A 24,216-nucleotide genomic window follows, 5' to 3' on the forward strand; every position below is an offset into this window, starting at 1 on the left:
TGGCAGGGATTCTTTCCCTGGTTGTAGATGGGTACTGAAACGAAGTTGATCTTGATTGGATTCAGTGGCCCAGCTGTAATCCGGTAGTAATAATGATTAGTAGAAGTACTTTATCAGACCTCAAGTGCTGCAGTAGCACAAAAGAGGAGGCTTAGTCTCTCCAGTAGTTACAGCTCAGAGCCTTCATTCATAAAGAACAGGCTATTTGATTAAATCCAATTTTTCTGTCCACATGTACATGCTGAAGTCACATCTTCATGATTTATGTTGCCATGATGACTAGCAGTGGTGGGTCTGTTCCTGGATCTGTGTTGCTAGGCCTATTCATTCAGGCAGTGAGCAAGTACAGATCTGAAGCAAAGATCTTTCCATCTAAATAGGCAGAAGAGACTGAAGAGAGAAACAGAGGCATGGGAGTTTAAGTGAATTTCCTTCAGGCATGGCAAGAGATCAGGCTTCCTGAGTTGTATTCCTGTACTCAGTCCAGTAGAGCAGCCTTTGAGGGTACAACTTTATCTGAATACTTCTTCATCTGCAGCTTTTTTGGTTGGCAGCTGTTCGCAATTTTTTATATTTAAAATGGATTTCTGATTAAAAGCACAGATTGTACAAGAAATAACTTTTACTTGAGTGGGTAAATGCATTTCTGAAAATTGGAGCTTAGGTGTGAATTCTTACTCACATACAATCAAAACATTTCTTTTCATAAATAATGTGTAATTCCAGCTTAAAATTTGCTGTTTCAGCAAATGCTTTTGCTAGCAAATTAGCTGTGTGAAATTCATTGAAAGCATGCCTAGAAAGGGAATGCAGCATTCATGAGCATTTATTTTAAAATTCAGACGTGCATTGGGCATTAAAAAAAAAAAAAGTGTCTATTGCATTCTAACTCAGGTCTCCAATCATATGGAATTTTATTGCTCAGAACAAACATCTGTGTAGACCATACTGGTGATGATCTGTGGCAAGTACTACACCATGTAATAATAGGGTTTAGCCCTGAAAAATACCATCAAATTATATAACTATCTCATCTTCTAAACCACAGAGCAGATACATGGTTAATACTCAGGGATCCAGTTGAGAGTAATTATCAGGTGAGCTGCAAGGACATGTAATTATTGTGAAGCCCTACCTATGATATTTACTGGTGTAGTTACCACATAAGTCAAATATACTTCAGGACTCTGTACTCATTTTCTCAGTGTAAAGTATTACCATTAGTTTTTGTCATCGTTTTTCTCCTGGAATTCTTCCAGTTGTTGAGTTTTCAGCTCATGTTTCCCATTGCATCCTTATTGCAGCTGCCCAAAGGAAGGGCTCAGCCCACTTCTCACACAGGAGGGTCCTGAGGGAGGGGTCAAAAACCTTCCTTGCCATCCATCTTCCCTGTCCTCCACTTCCTTCAACATGCAGGTAGTTTTAATCGCTTTGTTTTCTCTAGTATCATATGCTTCTGGATTGCAGTCCCTGTGGACAACACAGCCAGTTGAGCCAGCAAACCTGACACCCTCGGTACTGCACTTCCAGCTTTCATTATTAAGTTTGCACATGGCAGCTCAGAAAGAGAGCCTACTTGTTATAATAAAGTGCGATGGCTAAAAGCTGAATAAAGGTTCTATGTACCTCCAAAATGAAAGGCAACAACTCTGAGATAATTGATACCTATATTTCTTGGTACTTGCATAGACTGACGTGAATGTATAAAGGCAAGGCACAACCATGACATAAATGGTCACCAGTGATACTGATGGCAGGGAAGGCAGAGAATAGTAGGATGAAAGTACTTTAAAGTTTGGAAGGAAACATTGATAGATTCTCTAGATGTAGTTGTTGCACTTACTGAGTGAAATAGATTTGTCAGCTTTTCTGCTGTATTTTGTAATTTGTACGTCTAGGTGCTAAGTCTTTTGCTAATCAGCTTTTTGTTCCAGTATACCAGTATATTACACTTAGAGATTTTTCATTTTCATCAGAAGTAGTCTTGACGTCTTTGTTCCCTCTACTGCATTTCAGACTTTCTCAGCACCAGCAGGTTTCTTCAGTGTTACATATTGCACAGGACAAGAATCTCATAGTTTAACTGAAGCTGAACACAGTAATCTAGGTGCTGGACAGTATTTTTTTTAAAAAACTGTATTCCTTTGAAACAAATAATGTTTTCTTTGGTTGTCATGTGCTAGACTGGTTGTCTTAGCCAGACACATGTACACAGATCCACATGCACTCTTTCTAGTCTCTTAATCATATGACTGTTCCGTAATATTTTCTCACAATTTGTTCATGATGTCCAAATCTTCTTTTCTATTTGCAGTATTAGAAAAGTATTAGAAGACATGGACCTGTTGGAGTGGGTCCAGAGGAGGGCCACAAAAACGATCTGAGGGATGGAACACCTCTCCTATGAGGACAGGCTGGGAATGTTGGGGTTGTTCAGCCTGGAGAAGAGAAGGCTCCAGGGAGACCTTACTGCAACCTTTCTATACTTAAAGGGGGCTTATAAGAAAGACGAGGACAAACTTTTTAGCAGGTCCTGTAGCAATAGGACAAGGGGTAATGGTTTTAAACTAAAAGAGGGTAGATTCAAACCAGATAGAAGGAAGAAATTTTTTACGATGAGGGTGGTGAAACACTGGAACAGGTTGCCCAGGGAGGCTGTAGATGCCCCATCCCTGGAAACACTCAAGGTCAGGTTGGACGGGGCTCTGAGCAACCTGATCTAGTTGAAGATGTCCCTGCTCATTGCAGGGGGGTTGGACTAGATGACCTTTAAAGGTCCCTTCCAACCCAAACCATTCTACGATTCTATGAAGAGTTGACCGGGTCATTTGTGCTTTTTGCCACAGGACATATGAGTCTAACCAGGAGACAGGCTGCATTCCTTCTCACTCATGACAGCCTATAGAATTGGCTTGCTTTATTTTATCCCAAATCTCTGCACTGTTTCTATTTTGTCTCTCATCTGTTCATGGAGTCAGAATCAAGGAGGTCTGTGATGCTGAAGCAGTTTTTGTGTGTGAGACATAAAACTGACATGATAGCTGACTGTTATCCAGCATAGTGAATGTATTTAATCATCTTTCTAAAAATGTTCATCTGACATTATGTTGGAAAAGGTGTAGTTCACCAGCAAACTCTTTAAGAGGTTGAGGTAATCAAGGGATAGTCACATTGTCTCTGTGCATTTAATGTCACACGTCCAAGAGAGATTCTGACTTCTAGGGGAGTTTACTTCTCTCCCTTAACCATACAGGGAGAATACAGAGAATAGATTCCTACTTTAGACAGAAACTATGTGAGATGGATTGTAAAAATACAGGCTTCCTGCTTTCATATCCCTTAGTTTCTTCAGACTTACTACTGTACTCTAAGAAGTCTCAAGTGTAGGTTTACTGTTTGTTCATGTAAGATGCAGTTGGTTTAGAGATTTCTGGGAAGCAGTATTTTTGCTGCAAGAAGCAGCATTTAAAATCGCTGACTTAACTGGCCTTACTATGAGAACAATGCTATTTAATTTTCTTCAAACTTCTTTATTATCTTTGGAAAACTTTTTGAAGATATTGAAAACAGTCATAATTACCAAGAAGCAATCTCAATAATGCTAGAAAACTCTGGCTATATTAGTTATGTTTCCTATTTTGGGTTTTCTCTTTGACACTGTTCTATAACACTGATTCTTCAAGTCACTGCATGGCATAGGAATGCACATTAATTTATCCTTACTCCTAGAAAATGAAGTTTAGCACTTGAGGCCTTTGACCTTGTCTGAGAGGGTGAGAAATTACTTAACTTCTTCAGTTTTAAACTCAGAGAAGTTGTTATAGAACCAAAGAAGTTGTCAATATTAAATTAAATATACTTTCCATTGATAACAGAACTGCCCACAGCTTGTTTCTCTTTAAAAGGTGATCATTAAAAAATGTTTCCCAATTTGTGCTAAATAAGCCATGCCAGGTTATCACCCTCCCTGTCACATAATTTTCGGTGACAGCACCAATGGTAATTTATACAGTGTGACAATAAATTAATCCCTTGTATCATTCACATAGAAGCAGTAGCTGCAGTAATCATTCAGCAGGTAGATAGTATATTTAGTTTGCATCATCTTAAAAGAAGGAACCTGTATAATTTTCTGTCAAACCAGCAGTTTCATTTAGAAGTCCTTTCATACATTTTCTTCAGGAACTTCTTCTAGGATGGTTTGTGATCAGTGATCACAAAATCATTTTCCAAAGAGTTTCATTTTTGTTCTGATATTAGCGGCTCAGGATGCCTAGTGCAACCAAGTCAATGACAGTTTTCTTTTGTGTTCAAACTGAGACCCTTTCCTAGCTACTCCTTTAACAAGGAAATAAGCTGGTGGTTCTGTGCTAAGCAAAAAGATTGCCAGTGATTATTGTGTTGTACTATAGCTTTTGGATCTGAAAGCTCTTGCAACAACATAAATTCCATGTAAAGAGCAATGACTCTTGTAAATTATCAATCTTCGATTATTCAACATTTCATTAAAAAAACCTATTTTGTAGGACTGCAAGTGCAAATGTCATCTTAGAAAAACACATTAGTGCAAAGCCTCTTACGAAGTACTATTTATTTATAAGATTATGTGGTTTTACCTAGCATTAGTCTGATTCCTTATTATTTCTTAAGCTGTTGACATTAATAAAACTTGCATGCAAGAGAGAAGACCTGTAAGACAAGAGTCAGGGTCAAAAGTAACATAGCAACCCTCTCAGTACTTACGAAATCTGGCAATTGCCATCATGGAGAAAAAAAATAGAGTGGCTGCCAATAGGGTTTCACAACAATAGATGGAAGGAAAATCTCTGTCCCTTTTCTCATGCCATGAACTTGAAGATGGAAACTCAGTGGCATCAGTGTGGAGCAGCAATGTTATAAATAATGTAAAATGGCTTCCTAGTGCTGGGAAGCCTACTGTTGTTAGACTGGGGTAGTACAAATCCTAGTTAGCAGATGTGCCAGACCTATAAATTTGTGTGTCTGAGTTGTGAAGGCGAGGTCGTAAAAGCAGCTTCACAGAAGAAATGCAGGCATAGGAAAGGAGAAAGGCTTCCTGTAGTGTCTCTGAGGGGCTTAGGGGGTGCTGTCCCACTTTTGCTTTCTGGCACCCACCACTTGGCTTATCTTCTTCATGCCTTTTGGCAGAATGAGTTCTACACAAAAAGGGAGGGTAGCGCTTCCAATCCGGTAAACGTGCACATCCTAAAGTAGCATTGTGTTCCCTTCCTTAGCTGGCCAAGTGAGGTAGCTGGATTTTGTTGTGCATATGTTGGGTTTAAATCAGATTATGGCACCCTGTAATTTTTAAGGATGTGGATTACCATCCAACTAGATTTTTAAATTTGAAGTCAGGCCTAAGTGCATGTTCTTTGTCTCCTTTATTGCTTCAATGAGTGTAGAAAAAAGCGCATCAGTGATACTCAAAAACAACATACAACAGCTATTAAAATGGCATACAACCCACACCCTGTGGCAACTTTCCAGGTCCACAAATTATTCTAAATTATGGTAGTAACACAGCTAATTATAACCGCCTTTTCTTTTTTTTGGTAAAATAAGAAACATATTGTTAAACACACGAAGAACGTAACTTCATAAGCACTCAGGAATGCTAAACTCATCCACTATAGCACCTGGAGACTGAAACTCCTGTTAGTATCATAGATTGTTTGGCCAGTACTTTGCTTCTGAACACACAGAGTTTCCACTGTTACGCTTTGCTGGGTATTGATAATGATGGTCCTTATGCCAATGGTGGATAGGAATGCTCATAATATTTCTTTCGTCTGATGTCAGCCCACAAGCAGCCTGGTTATACAGAGCTGTGGTGAGAAAGATTGTAGTAGATGAAATCAAGCCCTCCCACAAAACTCTATTAGAGGTGCTGAGAAACATATGTATTTTCAAGCCAAGAATTTCAGCGGCATGTAAGCAATTGTCATATAATGTCATTGAGGAACATGGAATAAAACGGAGTGGCACACCTTTTTCTGGTAAGCCTGAAGGTTGTGTTCATTGACATCCTCTGTCTGCCATCCTTTCCATTCATTTCACCATTATCCCGCTTTTTCCGTGTTTTTTTTTTCCTGTTACTCTAGGTCCAAGGAATTTAACTTACCGGTCTATTCAACATACCGCCTTCTCTGTTCCATATCCACACTAGATCACTTCCAGGACTTTATCAAAACCAGCTTTGTTTTCCTTCCCTTTATGGGACTTCCCTTTCCTTCTCCAGCATGGGACTGTGACCCAAGACCTTCTCTCCCGATTGCTTATATGCTGTGTGCCGGCATTATTGCTCATGTCCTCTGCGGGCCTCTGTCCAAATCCTCTGACTCAGTGGCAATGACTGACTGACCCTTCATTCCTGTCTAGCCTCCTTCATCTCCTTATTTTACCTCTTCCCCAGGACCCGTCTCTCATCTGCTTTCTCCATCTGAGCAATGCCCCCACACTCACAGCTTGCTTTTTTCTCTGGGCCAAAGATCTGGCAAGTTCCTGAGCAAAGATGTGTCACAAAAAGTCTACCCTGTTACCTATGTGGTGATAAAAGCACAGCTGTAAGACATACTTGCTAGCCTTTGTTGTGCAGGCTGTGGCCAGAAATAGGTCACTGAAGCTTTTCAGTGCTATCTTCGAGAACATTTTAAAAATACTTTTATGACTTAAGTGTAGGGGAACGGCACCCATTCAAGTAGAAATGGTGGTGATGTAGATGTGGATGCATTCTTGCAGAGGCCATGAAAACAACTGGTTTTAGTTGGGATGTGGCATGATGTAGCTTGCTTTTTTGTGATAGTCTGCCTTTTGCCACAGTGGAAGTGCTATTAATTCTAAATAGCCACAAAGGCATGCTTCTGGGTTCATCTTCAGGTTTCTATTCTGCGAGCATCCCTAAAACGGAAAGATTGTTCTCTTTTGAGAAGCAGCATTAGTATTCTGAATATGTTAGCAAAGGGGAGTTTAAGTTTTGACATCATTCCTTCTCCTTTTCCATTGAAAAATGGTACAATTTTACATGATCAAGTGGAGGAAATTCTATCGGAGAATTCAGGGGACAGAAAAAGAGAATGATTTAGCTGATATGCCTGATCATTGTAAGGAATCTGGGGGGGGTAATTACTGATGAAAGAGAATAATATTGTAAGCAGTGGCATATCTTTTTTAAACGTTTCATCTCAGAAGCTTTTTGGTCTCTTCAGAATAAAAATTAAAGGAGATTTTCTCAAAGATCTGTGCAAGAATGTGTTCACATTGAAGTGACCTTTATGTATTGCATGCATTCTGAGGTAGCCTATAAGCAATTAAAATTACTAAGTGTCCTTCCAGTCAGAGTCCCAACAGAGTTAAGAAACTGTTGCTTAACAAAACACATGTACACTTTTAATACTTACTCCATAAATTAAGCATATAAACTTCCAATGGCCTTTAAAGTATCACAGAGGCGTTCAAGAGACTCTCACCAATTCATCAAAAACATTGGTTTGTTTTGTTGACAACCATGCAGGAGTGTTGATCTGAGGGACTGGTAAACTGGGAATTGCCGTGCAGCTTTCAGCCTCTGAGTCCAGCTAGGCAATTACAAAAATAGACATTTTCTTTCCAAGTCTCAGGCAAACCAGAAGGGAAGGGAATCATAACATTTCCTTCCAAAAGTTTTCTTTTATTGCTTCGGCTTCAGAGATAAAGGGTAATTTTTGGATACTGAGAAACATATCTCACTAATTCTTGTTTTCTGGGGAACTTGGTGAATAGCCCCTCAGATAAGCTGAGTTAGCCCATTAGCTGCCCTATTAAAGCCTTTCAACAGAGCTTTCTAAACAGTTCCTAAATGTGTTGAAATCTAGACAGAACGTGGATGGTTTTTTTCCATGAAACAGAACCCAGTCAGTGTTAGCATTTAAACTGAATTGAATAGTGGAGTACTTTGAAACATTGCAGAGGCTCCAAAACAGAAAGGAAAGGAATTGGTTCCCACCATCTCCATATGTTGTTCATCTTTACTAGCTCACAATTCCTTTAGGATTTCCACAGTAACAAGGGGAGAGCTGAAGGAGCTATCCAAAATGAGCAAGCATTATCTCTCACTTTAGAGGTGGAGAGACAGAAGCAGCGAGAAATCAAAGGACAACGCAAGACAATAATGTGTTCAGGAAAAGAATTCAAACATCTTGAATTCCCTTTCCTAACTAGCTCAGACTTTCTATTGTAAATGTGGCTGTATGGTTAAGTTGTTATCTTTTAGTCATAGACCATTCTCATTCAGCTAAAGAGTTTGGAAGTGCATCATCTTAATAAATTCATTTTACTGCTTTAAACCTGATTAAAGTTTTCTGCTATGTATCTTTGCTGTTGTTAACCCTAATAACCCTTTAGTCTAATTCTATAGGACATATGTGTCTGAGCTTACCAACTCCTATTCTCATCTCCAACTCATGTGCTCCAACTACCTTTAAAGTCACTTTCTTCCTTTCCTCCACACTTTTCTCTTACTTACATTCCTTTTACTACCTAGAGGCAAGGAGAATGAAGCAGGAGATTTACCCATCATCTTCAGCCCCTCACCCTAGTATAGGTATGTAGGGAAAGGCCCAAAAGATACAAACAAGCCATTGCACAACACATTGACCTTCACTTTGTGTAGAAAACACCAAGCAGCACTTTCAGAGCTCCCATTTGCACGTCGCCCATCAGAGTCAGGACAAAAGTGTAATGTTTCAGAAAGGCTCCCTAATTATATGTTACATGACTCTTAAAAGTCCGTGCAGTCTAATCTTGCTTTGGTAAAGGTTCCATTATTTGTGAACTGACTTTTTGTAGTAAGCGTATCTACCATTTTGCTTTGGCCTTTGAGGTTTTAGATTTAACAGTGTTTTACAACTGTTTGGTAACACATCTAGTGTTGAAATCCTGTTTCCCCTGTTCATACAGAATCAGAATAGCTTCCTGTTATTATACTACTTAAAAAGCCAAACTTTCCCACCACAGACAAATTTAACCTGCTGCCTTGAAATCTATATTGATTCTGTCACTAATCTAGTTGCTTTTGATATGAGTCTTTTAGGTGAATGTGCAGGGTTCTTTAAATTTAATTGCAGCAGATGTTTCTCTGGGTTTTCTCTCTCCCATTTCACTCTGGATTTTAGTTGTTTTTCCTTGGAAAGGTACATGAAAGGGAACTCCTTGTATAGTCAAATGTTTGTTTTACCATCTAAAGCTTGCAAAGGGTCCTTCGCCTGGGCTGATTTCTTCTTGAAGAGCGGTAATTATTCATGGAAAGGAAAAAAAAAGCCTTTGTCACTAATAGGCTTCTTGGTGCTTCTTGTAACAGTCTTTATTATTCCTTTCTACATAATTTTCTATTGATGAGGTGAAAAAAAGGCTTCCTCTGCTGTTGAGAGAGAAAAGGTAATTGTTCTTTTTTCACATTTACCAATGCTTGTTGCGTTCCTTATGTGTTTAAAGGACAAGGATGCAGAAAATGATGTTATTGATGGCATCACCATGGCAACAGTTCTTTGGAATAACACATTCTGGCATTGTTATTCTGCACACACAAAAAAGGGGGGACTTTCTTTTAAGCACAAACAGATTGTGCCCCTTTTAAATGCACCCATGAACTTTGCTTTTCTGAAGATTTACAGACTGGTTTGGGGCAGAAAGGATTCTGACATCATTTACCTCTCTGTGTACATCACATTATGGTGTTAAAGAAAAAAACCACTTTGAAAAAGCCAATGGTTTAAAGAGACACAGTATGGGAAGGATACATAAACATTTCTTTGATCAGAAAGACAAAAAAAAACTTGAAAGAATTTTCAAATTTATGAGCTCTAGCACCAGACCCACTAAATTATCAATCAAGAGACAGAGAAGAATGGACGAGCCAAACACTTTGAGCTTATTAAAGTAGTTATTTAGATATGACAGTACTCCAGATAACATAGCTTTTACCCCAGCCACTATGCACATCTTAAAACATTTTGGTAGGAACTCAAATTGCCCATTCACAAGGCAGTTTGCAAACATATATTTTGCCTTGCATATTCAGTCTTCCATTGTCCTCAGGTATTGACGGTCTCACTAGAGTAACATTTTAGAAGTGATAGCATTTTCTAATGCATAGTATAATTTTATTCTTTCTTGACTCCATTGCAGTTCTGAGTTGGATTACTTTATTTCTCTAATACTCAGCAGTGGAATATATGTGTGTTTTTATAAAAAATATATGGGAATGTATTGAAATATGGAACAAGTCTGAAATCCATTCTGCACTCTGCCGTGCTGTTTCTGGCACCCTAGTGTACACCTTACAGTTTGACTTCCCCAAGGGACAAATTATTTTCTGCACACCAGTGGTGCATGGAAGTGGGCTGTAAAACCTTGAGGTTTGAACAAAAGAAAGCTTAGCACCTCAAAAGAACTTGTGTTGTGTGCGAACATACTACTTAAGTATACCCACAATCTCATTTTTGAGAGAAACTGTAGTTGACTCGGTGGCTCCAAATACACTGTTAACATTTTGGTTCCAGGTTGTGTATGTTTTTCTGAAAGTCACCACAGCTGATGGAAATCAGCTGTTTGGTTATTGGGCAATAACTCAGACTATTGCATTTTTCTACTGTCAAAATGTTGATGGAAATGTGAAGCTCTGGGGACTATAGCACAGCTACATATGGATGTTGCTTCACATTCAGCTTTCTAGAGCTGAATCGACCTCCAAAAAACTGGAGACTAGAAACACTATTGCTTTATCCCTTATCTTTGAGAAACATGACCACCTTTGTGCTACACGGTCTTTTCTGCAGGGGGGCAAGTCTATGAATTCCTTAACATCATGGTCAGTGTTCTATTTTGTAAGGAACAAAATAAGAAAATGAGCTTTGACTCTTGGTCATATTAAGCCCTACAAAAATGATAAGCCTAATGTAAGATAATAATTTGATCTGTGCTCCATATATACCTGTAGAGCAGTGGACAGTCTTCATTTCTTGCACAATGTATTTTGGGGTTTAAATAGGTTATATATGCATTAGTGCATTATATATAATCTGAATATTCATTATATATATATAAATTAGTACATATATAATGATACATATATCTATAATAGTATTTAATATGTACAGTTATAATATATATAATATCATATATCATTTTGCTAATTAGTCCTACAATGTATTTTCTGTTTATGTAAAGAAGAACATAGGAAAAAATCTATTGCATATATGGAACTTTTTCCAGCTATCAACGCTTAGAAATGTCTTTACATGTTGTGTTCAAGGTAATAAAATAATATTACTAGAATAGTAAAATTAGTATCAGATTTCTTCAGACAACATTGTCTGATTTGGGGTGTATTATGCCTTAGAAAGGTAGTGCCATAAGTCAAGGCCACAGGAGACTGTTAACTTCCCTGAAAAAGAATTTGAGAGTTGTGAGAATATTCCCAATGCAGAATAGGCATTGCTGAGGTCATTCTTCCACTTGAAGTTTGAAAGTAAACCCTCACACACATCCAGGGCCCTTCATCATCAGTTGGTTCCATGAGGAATGAAGTGTCTTAGTTAAAGCTTAATAGGAACCCAAAAGAAGAATCTGTTTCATCCTGCTGCCTTGCAAGGTTTACTTACTACACAGCTTTCTTAAATAGCAGAGTCAGAAAGTAAACCTGCTAAATATCTCTTCTTGCTTCCAAAGGTCCTGATCCAGCACATACTCATTTTGTGTTTAATTACATGATGTTGCAAGAAGTTATGAAATTTTCCTGGCAAGAGTTTGGGATGTGAAGGAGTTCCTGCAAAGCAAAGTGTTGTTGAAATATTTACTGTTATTCTGTCTATTTGAATATACTCTATGTGTTTGAAAAAGTGCCCTAGAAATATTTATTTTTAAAATATTTTATTAGAAATATTTCTTTCTGGAAACCAAGACTGTCTTATGTCAGCTGTGCAGATTTCAGAAGAAGGAAAAAAAGACAAGGTTTTAGTATTCTTTTTTTTAATCCCATCATTGCATCTCTTGCCTTATCTTTACGTAAATGATACTGTAATGATTTAAACTTTGGTTAGACCCAGTTCAAAACCTTCTCATGAAACACTAATGAAAAGCAGTATTTTCAATTAAATTATTCATTTATATTTGTGGAAACTGTCTGCTTTCTGAGATTATTTTAAGTCTTTTTATTGGGGGACTGAAAACTTTGCAACATCTTTATGAGAAGTTTCACTTGGAGGTGGAGAATGTTTGTTTAAATACTGAGTTTTCCTGTGACCAGGGAGGGAAAAAATATTTTCTTGCCATTGTCTGGTGTAATGCTCTACAATTTTCCTACGTTATAAATAGGTACTTTTATCCCTAGAGAGAACTTCCTAGAAAACAGTTAGCCAGGTGTTCATATCTCTAGTGTGCTATGAGGCCCAAAGGCCTAATCTTTTAAAAAATAACCTGGGAGTTACTCATTTTTGTGACAACGTGGGACTTACTTTGTAGTTAGTGAAGTCCTACCCATCTGAAGGTATTTGAGTATGCCTTGATGACGATGTCATTTGCTAGCTGTGCTGTAGCATCACATCTCCAGGGGCCAGGATATCAGACTACTCAAGGTTTATTAGCTCCCACTAAGGCACCAAGATATATGATGGCGGTGGTGAAGACTCAAATGGAGAAAGCTCATTTCTTAGCTGTGCCTCCTGCATGGCCGTGTCTGCCCGCAGGGTCACCTCCATCTGCCAAGGGATTTTGTGTGGCAGTGTCTCCCCAAAACCCAACCTTTTCTTTTGCTTTGCTTTACTGCTTAAGGAATTGCAATTTAAAGATGAAGCAAAATTAAAAGCAGATTGTAGTAGTGTTGACTGGTTTGTTTTGCTTTCCTTTTTTGTCCTTATCTTTCTCTTCCCCTGCCATTTATTTCCCTTTGTGCGAAATCAGTGGTAAAGTCAGGTGCCAAGTAGATACTAGGAGAGACTGACAGCCTTGATTCTGGCAGAGCAGCAGCAACACACGTTCCCTGGGCTATCTTGCTGAATTTTCTTTGAGATAAACCATAATAATATGAGAGAAGGTAACAGAGACTATTGGAAGGAGTTTCAGTGAGCACCAGCTTCTATTGGTAGCTCTGCAAAGTGGGAAACAGACTGAGATTGCGAAACTTCTTTCATGTGATCCACCAAAAAGCCATCACATGATCACAAGTCAGTCACAACCAACCTGGGCTGGACTTCAGCCAGTCTTACGTATTCTTTATCCTTGGTCCCACAGGAATTGCTGACATTTTCTGGAAGTTTTTTAATCTATTTCCTTTCCCTACCTGCATGGTTTTTCTGCTAAATGAAACTTGGTCCATTCACTCCCATCATTCATTTAATCTTTCTAACCTCTTTTCTGAAATTACAGTACCTTTGCAGAATTGCAGACCTTTGCTTTTACTGCTGATAGAATGAAGTTATATTTCTGACACATGCCTATTTCTAAATCTTAAGACAAAAGCCGTCTTCAGGGCTGGATGACACGTGGTTTTCTGGCTGCCACTCAGAGCAGGAACATCTTGTCAGAGATCAGACTGCAAGCCTGCGTGCTGAAGATGCTTTCCCTAAGCATGTTTTCTATCCAAACTGAAAACACCTGTAATTGCTAAACAAACTTGCATTTGTTTATTTTGTAATATACCAGCAGCTGTTTTCTTGTATGATGTCTGGGATTTCTCCAGCCAACCTACTTAATAGTGTAGAATTCTTGTTCCTTGGGTCAGCTTGCCTGCTTTATTTGTTTTCTTTTCTTTTCAGCCTCTGTTGGGGTGAGTTGTAGTCACTGAAACAACTGTATCTTCCTAAAGCTTTAGGCAGAACCACGCAACTTATTTCAGGAATGAAGGTGGAAAGAAGTCTTGTGATCATTCAGTTAACAATATGAAAACCATTAGACCATGACATAGATTATTACATTTCCAGCATACCCAATGCAAGGTTTCTCACTTAGCTGTAGTGGTCTATTCCTAGAGGGATGCATTGTACCCATGACGTTGTGATCGGCTGAGGAAGGGTAGCTGCCTCAATCAATTAGTTTCATCCTCTGTTTTCTTGCTGAAGAGACCAAATCTTGGTGGTGTTTTTTTTATGCTCATATAAGGACATACTCTGTTTTGAGATGAGAGCATCTTAGGCTCTCAATGGGGAGCTGAGCTCACCCGTTCTTCATGTCCCAGAATCAGGTCCTTATTAGTGAGCCAGAAATATCCAGAAGATCTGATGCAACTGTGCAGCATAAAGGTCAGATGCAGGCTGTTGGAAAACCATCCTTGGGCTTCAATGGAGCTAAGATCTGACCATATGTATTTGTTGACTATAATTGGTTGGTTCAGCCAAATGTTGATTTTCATTACTCTTGTGAAGGACACAAGAAGCTGCAGTTAGAAAGCCAAAGCAGGGACACTCACAGGTGTAGATGGGGAGCTGCTTTCTACAAGCCAGCCAAAAAGTTAACAGTATGCTTTTTTTGGATAGTCAACCATCTAACTGCATTTATATGACCAAAATTTACATGCATAATGTAACATTTGTCTTGAAATGGCCATCTTGCACTTTCACTAACATCATGTTCCTGTCTCCATGAGAAAGTTAGTGTGTTTTGCCTGGCTTCCATCCCTAACAGAGTAAAACAAAAACTCTGGGAGAGGAGTTGTCTCTGTCAGTCTTCTAAATTGCTTGGTCACTGACCAGTGTGTTTTATTGTAGCGCTGTAGTTTCTCACATGAATTTTTAAAAAGAAAACAAACAAAAAATCCCAGCATTTTAATAGTTTAGTAAACAACTAAAATGAGAACGCCTGTTTCCTCTTGTATTCTTTCCTCTCTCTGCTGCTGAAGATATATTCCCCTTTCTAGCACCAGGCATTGAGAGAATAACCATAAGTGACAATCAGGTGATCTAAAGACATTATATTTGTTGCTACTTTATAGTTTTTATAATTACAATATATTTGGTATTATTATATTTTGCTGTGATATATAATACATACTGATACAGTTGAACTGTTATCAACTGATCCTGATACAGTTGAACTCTACCATTCCTTAAATGAGCAGTTCTCTAAAAGGGAAAAGTCCTGAATATCACTGGTAGCAGTTTCGTAGCACCACATAGATCCCCTACTCAAGCAGAAGTAATTATCCCCTATAACTAAGATTGATGGAGAGAAACTAACCACAACAATTGCTTGTTGTTTGTGTTATAAAGATTTATGTTTTACTTTACATACAGGGTATGTTCATAAAAAGTGTGTAAAACAGTTCATAAATAATTAAACGCTGTGGCTTATCTGAGTCCAGCAATTCAATGACTTGCATATAACTGATATTTAATGTCTTTTAACTCTTCTGGAAGTTACTGGAACAGAATCATACAAATTACGTGTGATGTATGAATTTCGTAAATCATGTCCACAACTTTTTTAACGATTTCTTTATGAGATTCATTTTTTTGTTAAATAAGGGTGCAACTGTAATAAGAGATTTCACTGTGTACCTGGTGCTAAAATTAACTTATCAACAAAAAAGAGAATCCAATTATGTAGTTTTGAGAATTGTGTATAATTGATGCACATGTCAGTGTGTATACATGGGTTAAGTTCAAGATTTCTTGTATTTTCTTACCACATTCAACCACATATAGTCTGACAATATTCTAAAAGTTATTACTGTATGGTATCTTTGGTGCAATTTAAAGCAGTCTTTTTCAGATTGTGTTTGGAATCAGCGTGTTTATTTGAAAGTTATAAAAAACCAGCAACAATATAAAAGCAGAGTGAGTGAAATTATGACAACATAGATGATAATGTAAGCATATATGATGAACCACAGAGTAAAATAATGGCTCAAATAATTTGTCTTAATTAAGATGAGAACAGGCAGTGTTAATGAAAAATAAAGGCTGATCAGTACCTGAGTTGTCACAGTCAGCCTGATTTAAGCACTTTCAGAGGTATTGAGGTGAAAACATTTTTAGAGCATAATACAATGGAGAGGTCATTGTATCAGACTGAACATTTTGCAGAACAGCACTCTTAAGAGATTTGTGATAACTAGATGGCAGACTGGATTAATGTAGTAGACTCACACCCAAATCTCTCCTAGGCCAGGAACAAAAATGAATGTGGATTGTAGGTCATACAACAATGTCTGCCACTCTCCCATGAACAATCTTTTGTAACTGAAAGTCAGAAAAAATTCAGGAATGCAATAGGAGAGAGTGTCTCAAGTCATATCTAAAATGCTGAGAGAGGATTCAGTTTACTTAGATTAGTGTTTTCCTTTCTTAAGTGGCATTTCTTTTCCTGTTTATATTTTCCATTGGATTCTGTTTTGCTGTCTTTTTGTAAGGTGAATTTGCTGAGAACGTGTCTGTGTTTGAAAAGGTTTTTTTACTGTCTGCCAGCACTGCCAAAGAGAACATGCACCCATTTTTGTGCTAGGCTTTAGAGACTACCTTGAGTAGCAGCATATGGAATTAAGATACTGCTTTTATTAACAGTTAACATGAAAAACCTAGAACCTTTCAACATTGGACATTTTAGTGTCATGACGATAAAGTAAGGGGTTTTTTGGTGTACAGACTTCTCTTTTATCAACATTTAGTCTTTCCCTTGATTTGGGAACTATGGTTTTTCATTTGACCCATAGTCACATCAGTTCTAGAAGCTGGGACACACAGATCACTGCAAAAATCAAGAGAAGCAGCTAGGAACAACTCCTTGTGTTCAAAACCAGAGTGATGCAGTTGCGCACACGACGGGGGAGAAAGGGTGGCCACACGGCTGTGTAGTAAAAGATGTAGTTCTGAAAATACTTTATGGTTAAGGCTCAGGTGGAAGATCCGTTGCCCGATATTTTGCCCAGGCCATGCAACATACTGAAGTACAACTGCTGCGGGCATAGTTCTGTACCGTCTTGGGAAAGGCCAAGAATAATTCCGTAGGTGTTTTCCCTCTTTTCCCTGGTTCTGCATTACATTGGTGAGCCCTAGGAAGGAGCAAGGCGTGAAGCACAGGGCACTCCTCTCGGTGCTGGGGCCCCTCTGCCGATTGGGGCTTATTGTGATTACGAGGGAAGCTTCAAACAAAGTTAAATGAGCAGGAGAATCCCACGCAATTTTTCCATGGCCATGTTTTTTACTTGAATGACTAGTTTTCCACTCATTTCTACCAATCAAGTCGCTTGGCCTCGGTTGTGCCAGTTACCGCCGAGGAAGGCAGCATTCTTGCCGGCGCTGCGTGCTGCCCGTCCCGCTGGCTGCCTCCCCCTTGGTCGCCCTGCGTCCGGGGGCCGAGGGAGGCTGAACGCCGTGGCGGGCACCGAGACGCTGAAGAAACACGTCCCTTTAACATCAGGGGAACTTCTCCCATGCTGTTATTCACACGCTTGGCTCCTTATGTAAAAAGCGTGTGTACGTTAGGTGGCCGCTAAACGTTAACTAATATAAGGCAAAACTTTTGTCAGGAGGTGATAGTGAGCGGAGATGATAACTCAGACATGTCACTACTTCTGTGACAGCAGAGTGGCGTGCAGTCAGCAGAGCGGTGATTTTACTGGCAGCAGTGCACTCCATCCAGTTCCAGTATAGGAAAATATGGGTGAGATGTTTTACGTATTTTTAGTTCAGTTTAGAGTTTGGACTGTAGCACATCCTGCTAAAGAGAATACTGAACAAAGTCATTTTAGGAGTAATTTTCTCTCGCATTTATATGCATTTGTATAGCAACTAAACTAGTATTAGGAAGGTATTTAGCATATTTTTGTGTTTTTTAGTGTGACATATGCTATATCATAAAAGGTTCAGTATTGACTGAAGAGTCACCTTGCAAAAAAAGTAAATCTTATGTATCAACAATGATTCATAAATCATTTGTGTATGTAGATTGATACAGAAGACATCTGGCCAAATACTGCATTTCCTGAAAAATTAAAATTTGGAACGATTGAAACTATTTTCAAATTAACACAAATTTGGTTTAGATTACATTTTTAAACAAGCCAAAGTATTTATTTGCTGCATTTTTATTTAAATAATTTTTTCAGGCCTAAACAAAATTCTGGTTAGGATTTTTTTGTAATTTAATTTTTAGGGATTTTGAAAAATACTAAAATATAAATGAGAAGTTTTGTTGTGGATGAGTTCCTGCTCTGGACTGAAAATAGTGGTCTTTCATTTCACCAGAAAAACTTACATTTTCTGAAATAATCGTTTTCAGGCTTAGGAGGTTTCTGTCGTGTTCTTCTCCAGCTAAACATTGAACTGAAATAGTTTTTCTACAGCTCCAACTACCTGATGAATACAGTAACTGAGATGATTAATACAGTAACTGAAATATTGTGGTCTCACACACAAATAACAGCATAAAATTCTGCGCTGTCTTCTACTTTTGTTTCAAAATGTAATAATTCTGATCTTCAATTTCTCCCGATGTTTTTAGCAGTGCACAATTTCTGTCTTCCCAAGTGATTTCAACAATGGCAGATACTCAGTATCTGTAAGTAAACACTGCAAATCACTTGCTTCATTACACTTCTGGGCCATTAAATATCTTCTTTCATCTGTCTAATTCCTCTCTTCTCATTGCCTCAGCAGTGTGACTCAATCAGGCATGTGTTATCTTTCCCAGATCCTTTTCTGAACATAGCATAGTGCACAGGAATGCAGTTTGTCAAACACATTGTGTCTGAAATCCTTTGTTGGGAGAAGTGGAGAGAAAGAGATTATAAAATGCCTCAAAACCTTCAATAAGGCCATTCCCAGGTTTCTTACATCTGTTCAGCCAAACAAAACATTCATACCTCACTTTGATGTATAGGATAGGATGGGACAGGATGGGACGGGACGGGATGGGATGGGATGGAATGGTGTATTGTATGTATTATTTCTTCAATAGCATCTGTTGCCCAGGCTGCAGTTTAAAGAGAATAATTTATTTTGTGCTTTGGCAAGTTTTTAGACTCATCAAGGCCAACACAGAGGGGAATTTAGAAGAGAGAAATTGATCTGTTGTCTATAATGTTGATTTTCATAGGCAGTGAGATATAAGTTCTTGATATTTTGTGTCGGAGAGATGAACGAAAATACCCACTCAGACTGGCGATGTGTGTTTTTCATTGCTCTGCTAATGCACGCCTTTCCGAGTTAAAGTCAAGCAGTGCAAGTAACTTCTGAAGCCGTTAGCTTCTGTCAGCCTGAGGGAATCGCTGACGGGCTTCCTGTAGCATTTCCTCAGAATTTTGTACACAAAGTTTCTTAGTACCTGTCTTATAAGCTAATTTGTGTTCAGTGAAAAACTATTCTGTATGCAGAGAAACTTCTGCTCAAATTCATCATAAAGCCGTGACACTTGGCTTCAAGTATTTGATAGTGTGGGACCAGCCTCAGCCTGAAGGCAGTGCGTGTAGATGCCAGAGGTGGCACGTACGTTCGTGTAGTTTCTGTAAGAATAAAAAGGGAGGACAGTGATCGTTTTCCCCTTTGGAAGCAAAAATTTTGCAAGAGCTCTGAAGAAACATTTATTTAAAGTACGTTGTCACTGTGGGTTTAAGTTGAACATTTTACACCATTTTGAGAAATTAGGCTAGAATAGGTAGGAGTAGCCATGTTACAAAGTGACAAGTGAGCTGTTGAGTCCACCCTGATGTTGCATACGCCAGCGTTTGGGAGAATACATGCTGTTTTCACTGTAGTAAGCTGAGTTACGCTGTGAATTCTTTGTCAGTGTACTCTGAGAGAATTTGTCTCTCCTTTCCAGGTCAGATATCCAAGGGGAAGTCTGGGAAGGCTTTGTAATGCAAATGGGGCTAGCCTTCGTTCACACAAGGAATGCTAGATGCTGACCCATAAGGACTGAGTTCAAGATTTCTGTGAATATGTGGGATTTGAATTAACTCTGTAATGAAAGCCTCTGAGAGCATAAGGCGCATTCAGTGTCTAAATCACTTACATGATTTAGAAAGCTAAAATTGGCCGTATGATGTTTAAGAGAATGCTGGTTGATACTGCTCCTTGGCATAAACATTAACAGGAATACCACCCGTGACACTTGGGTGTTTCTTGAACAGCTGGTATGTTTTGTTTAATGTAGTCAAAGAGAAAAGTGGTAGTAGGTTTGTTGGCAGTGGGCTGCGCTTACGGTGGATGACACAGATAACTGAGATGTGTAACAAATAGCGAAGAAACAGATCCAAGCAAAAATGCTCAGATATAATCTTTGGTAGATTTTGTGTGTTAGAAAATATAAAGCACATTAACAGGCAAATAAAAACGCACCAGACAGTAACAACCATTAAATTTATACAAACTAAAAATAACAGTGAGCTCAGTTATTCAACTCTGATAATCACCTGTGGGACAGACATCTTCCTGGAGTATCCTTTAAATCCATGATATTTTCATGAAAGATTAGAATACGGATATGGAATGGGGAAATCACAAGTCCTGGGTTTCTACATGCAGCAGAAACACCCTATATTCTACAGTAGTACTTGTTGTATTTGCCCCAGAGGAGGCTTGTAATTTATTACACTGTTTTGTGGATTGTATACCTCTTTTCAGCTGTGTTCTTTTGCTTTGTGGAACATAGTCCAGATGCAAAATTAAAATTACAATTAAAATTACTGGAGGACTGAATGTGTCTAATTATTTTGTAATTTTATTTCAGTACTAATATTTTCCGTTTTTCTTTTTTTTTTTTTACAGAGGGTATGAACTGTATGAACAAAGATCATGGGTGTGCACACATCTGCCGGGAGACGCCCAAAGGTGGGGTTGCCTGTGAATGTAGGCCTGGCTTTGAACTTGCCAAAAACCAGAAGGACTGCAAATGTAGGTAGATGAAGATTAAATTTCAAATGCCCCAAAATGTCTTATTTTCTTCATTGTTGTTATTTTCCAGAAGCCAAGAAATCAACTTTGTTTTGGCCAAAGGTGATTTCAAATTTTAGTAATGTGTTTTTTGCTGTAGAAGGTGTACTTGGGGATGGATAAGAGGGACTGAATAACAGAATGTTGGCCATAACTCCGTTAGCAAAATGGTAACAACTTTCTACCTTCCTATGAATTCAGAAAAGTGAGGGATCAGTTTAATCCAGGCTTTGCTTGTAAAGCAAAACAAATAAAGCATAGAGGATTCTGGCTTGCAATATTTTGAAGGTCTACAATGATAGATGTATTGATAGATCTACTAATGGATTTAATGATAAACCCACTAGAGCTATCGAATTAAGAGTGTTAATTCCTCTTTTTAAAAGGATGGAGATGTTTGCTCTAGTCCTGATTCTACTGCACACAGTCTACTTTTCTTGTTATTGCTTGGAAAACATGCAGCTCTATCATATATACTGTTCTTCGAAGAAAAACCCTGAGTGATGTATTCTTGAAGCTGGGATGCTGAAGATACCGATAGTCATTAGCCCACAAAATTGGGAATTGTTCTGTACAGGTTAAAATATTGACCCTCTCTAACTCAGCACCGTCATCTGAAAGCTTCCGAATTGCATGGGAGTCTTTCTGATGGCTTCAGTGAGTGTTAGAGCTGACTCCAATAGCTTGCTTTCCTACTTGGTAGCTTTGTGAGAGACAAAAAAAAGGCAGTGCAATAAAATAACATGAAACGTATTGCACTTTGCATAGGGATGGTATTTTTGTGATAGCCTTTCTTCCACTTCAGCTTTTTTCTTCCTGAGATCTCCACTGTGTAAACATGCTTAGACAATATTAGTTCCCCAAAACAGAGTCAAAAGAATCACCTTTGAATATCATCAAGAAATGCCACAGGATATTGTACAGCCTGATTGCTCCTCAGTATTAAGAGGCTACACAGGGCCAAAGGCAAAAGCACAGAGAAAAACTGCCTTTATGGTAATTTTCATTCTCAATGTTTATTAGAAGTGAACATTGTGTGTTGTTAATTGCAGTGCAACATCAGCTACATTGGTAAAGTGGGAGAGGATGTTTATTTATGTTGTTTATTATTTGTTTCCACAAATTTGTACATTCCTTGGGAATTACATTGTCCTTTTTCATAGTGAGATGGTAACAGGAGGATAAGAGCCTTTTCTAGAACAGTATTTCTAAATGCCTCAATGTTTAGTAGAGTGAAAAACTTGAATTTATTCTGTGCCCTGTGGTGTTCAAATTGTAGTTGGAAGTATAATGAACTTTTGCTGACAGACCTCTAAGTAGGGACGCTGAGTTTTTCAAGGCCGCAGAGCTTGCTGCAGAGTACACGACCCCTAAACCCACAACGCATTCTGCAAATATGTTCCAGAATTTTATTTAAAATAACTGTACTTCTAGCCCTTCCAAAAGCAAAGAAGTATAAAGCTGTAGCCAGACAGCCTGGGACACTAATTGTGAGATTACAGCAGGCTGTTTATAAAGGTCTAGTTCTGAAACCAAATCTTGACTTTTAAGAAAACTTTTTCACAGCTAACCATTTCAGTGGAGTTGAATTAAATCTTGAGCTGCAGCTTTGCAAGTACTGAGTACAGCTATGTTGAAGAGCTGAAAAAGAGACACTTGCCCCTTGTCAGCCTGGACTGGGTCTGTAGCCCTGCATACCAGGGACTGGTAGGGTCTAATATACCCCTAGTATATCCCTGTATCCCTCGCAATTATTCTGATTTATCATGGTCCCTCCAGGAAACTGTGCCTTTCAGGGTTTGTCAGAGCTTGCTCCTCTGTTTTTTTATGTGAACAAGTGACAGAAAACCAGTACCTCACTAAGTGAATTTTTATCAGCCAGTTTGCAATTGAATCAGAATACTGGGAGAGGTTTTCAGATGTATTGGCCCAAGTCCACTAGTAATGAAACATGTGTTCCTCAAAGGAAAAAAAAGATGTTAAAATAAGTTAGAAAGCATAAAAAATTGGAGGGAGGCCCCCTGCTTTTTATGCATGCATTACAAGATTGTCATTACATCCTAATTACATGATGACATATCACCCGATCATATCATCGCATGCTAATAAGGCAGTCACTATTGGTGTCTTGGTTCATTCGGTGTACATGATGGTCAGTGCTCATTAAATAGGCTTTTGTTCAATAGCTTCCTCTCCATAATTCAGTGTCATGCCTTTCCTGCTGCGCAGTTTTTAAACCCTATTGTGAACATAAAATTTTTAATTTCCTCATGGATTTTCCCGTGATACTCATTACTGTAATATCGAAGTGCTTTGTAGGCATTGGTAATGTATTTTCAGAACATTCTTGTCAAGTTAAAAAGTACTGGTTTCCCTATCTTACAAATGGGAAATGAATATAGAGATGTTAATGTCAAAGTCATTTAGTAGTGGTAGGTGATTAACAGGAAACACCCAGAACCCAGCTCAGCATTTATAGCACTTTAGTATGATCAAAGCCAAGCTCCCAATGGCTCCAGCTGTAGTTGCAAATGCCATGGAGAAAGAAATATAATATTAGGAACTTGTAATAGATGTGATTCAAGTGACTTGCCAAGCCCTAAGTAGGAATTCCATGGCAGGGCCAGATTAGAGTTTTTTAGAGCTCTATTCACTGTCTGAACAAGACCATCCTTTCTTGACAGTCCCTTTCTGATTTACTACTCATTCTGCAGCAAATGAGACAAGGTTCTCCAGCTGTTTCCACAGATCTGACTTCCCCCAGCTCCACTGTGCACTGAATAAGACAGGATTGTTTTCCGCATTTGTCATTAAGGATGGTTATCATGATGCAAAAATTCTACGTACCAGAAGTCTGGTATTTTGTAGTTTTTGAGTGCTAAAAATACTGTCTAGTACGTTTACAATAAAATGCCATCCCACTTATGCCAAGTGGCAGCTTTTTAGCCCCTGCTGACAATGTTGTCATGCAGCTATTTGCTGTCAGTACAAATACCTCCAGAATGTTAAAAATGTAAGGCCATACTAGAATAAATAATGCAAGCAATGTTGCATGCACAGCTTTATCGCATAGAAAGAGATGCTCATATATTTATATAAATTATATATTGAATGGCCAATTTAGTTAAAAAACAGTGCAATTTTTAATTTATCTGGAATTACAATGTGCTGGTTCGAACGGTCACAGAAAGCCATGCTACAAAAACAAAAGTTCTGGCTTATTGCAAATTCTGTGGCATCTGAACCATAGTATATATTTCAATCCACATGCAGACAAGATCAGGACATCGTTGTTTTAGGG

The 24,216-nt window shown here is 38.5% G+C and overlaps 1 protein-coding gene across 2 annotated transcripts in view; it reads left to right on the forward strand.

The window, feature by feature from the left end:
• SCUBE1 (signal peptide, CUB domain and EGF like domain containing 1) overlaps nucleotides 1-24,216 on the forward strand; it is a 254,966-nt gene that overhangs the window by 124,128 nt on the left and 106,622 nt on the right. For both annotated transcript variants that reach the window (XM_030041173.2, XM_030041174.2), the window contains one exon: nucleotides 20,751-20,876. In XM_030041173.2, coding sequence (XP_029897033.1) covers nucleotides 20,751-20,876 — 126 coding nt within the window. The remainder of the gene's footprint in view (nucleotides 1-20,750; nucleotides 20,877-24,216) is intronic.

This window comes from Aquila chrysaetos, chromosome 17 (genome assembly GCF_900496995.4).
Source record: "Aquila chrysaetos chrysaetos chromosome 17, bAquChr1.4, whole genome shotgun sequence".
NCBI classification, from domain to species: domain Eukaryota; kingdom Metazoa; phylum Chordata; class Aves; order Accipitriformes; family Accipitridae; genus Aquila; species Aquila chrysaetos.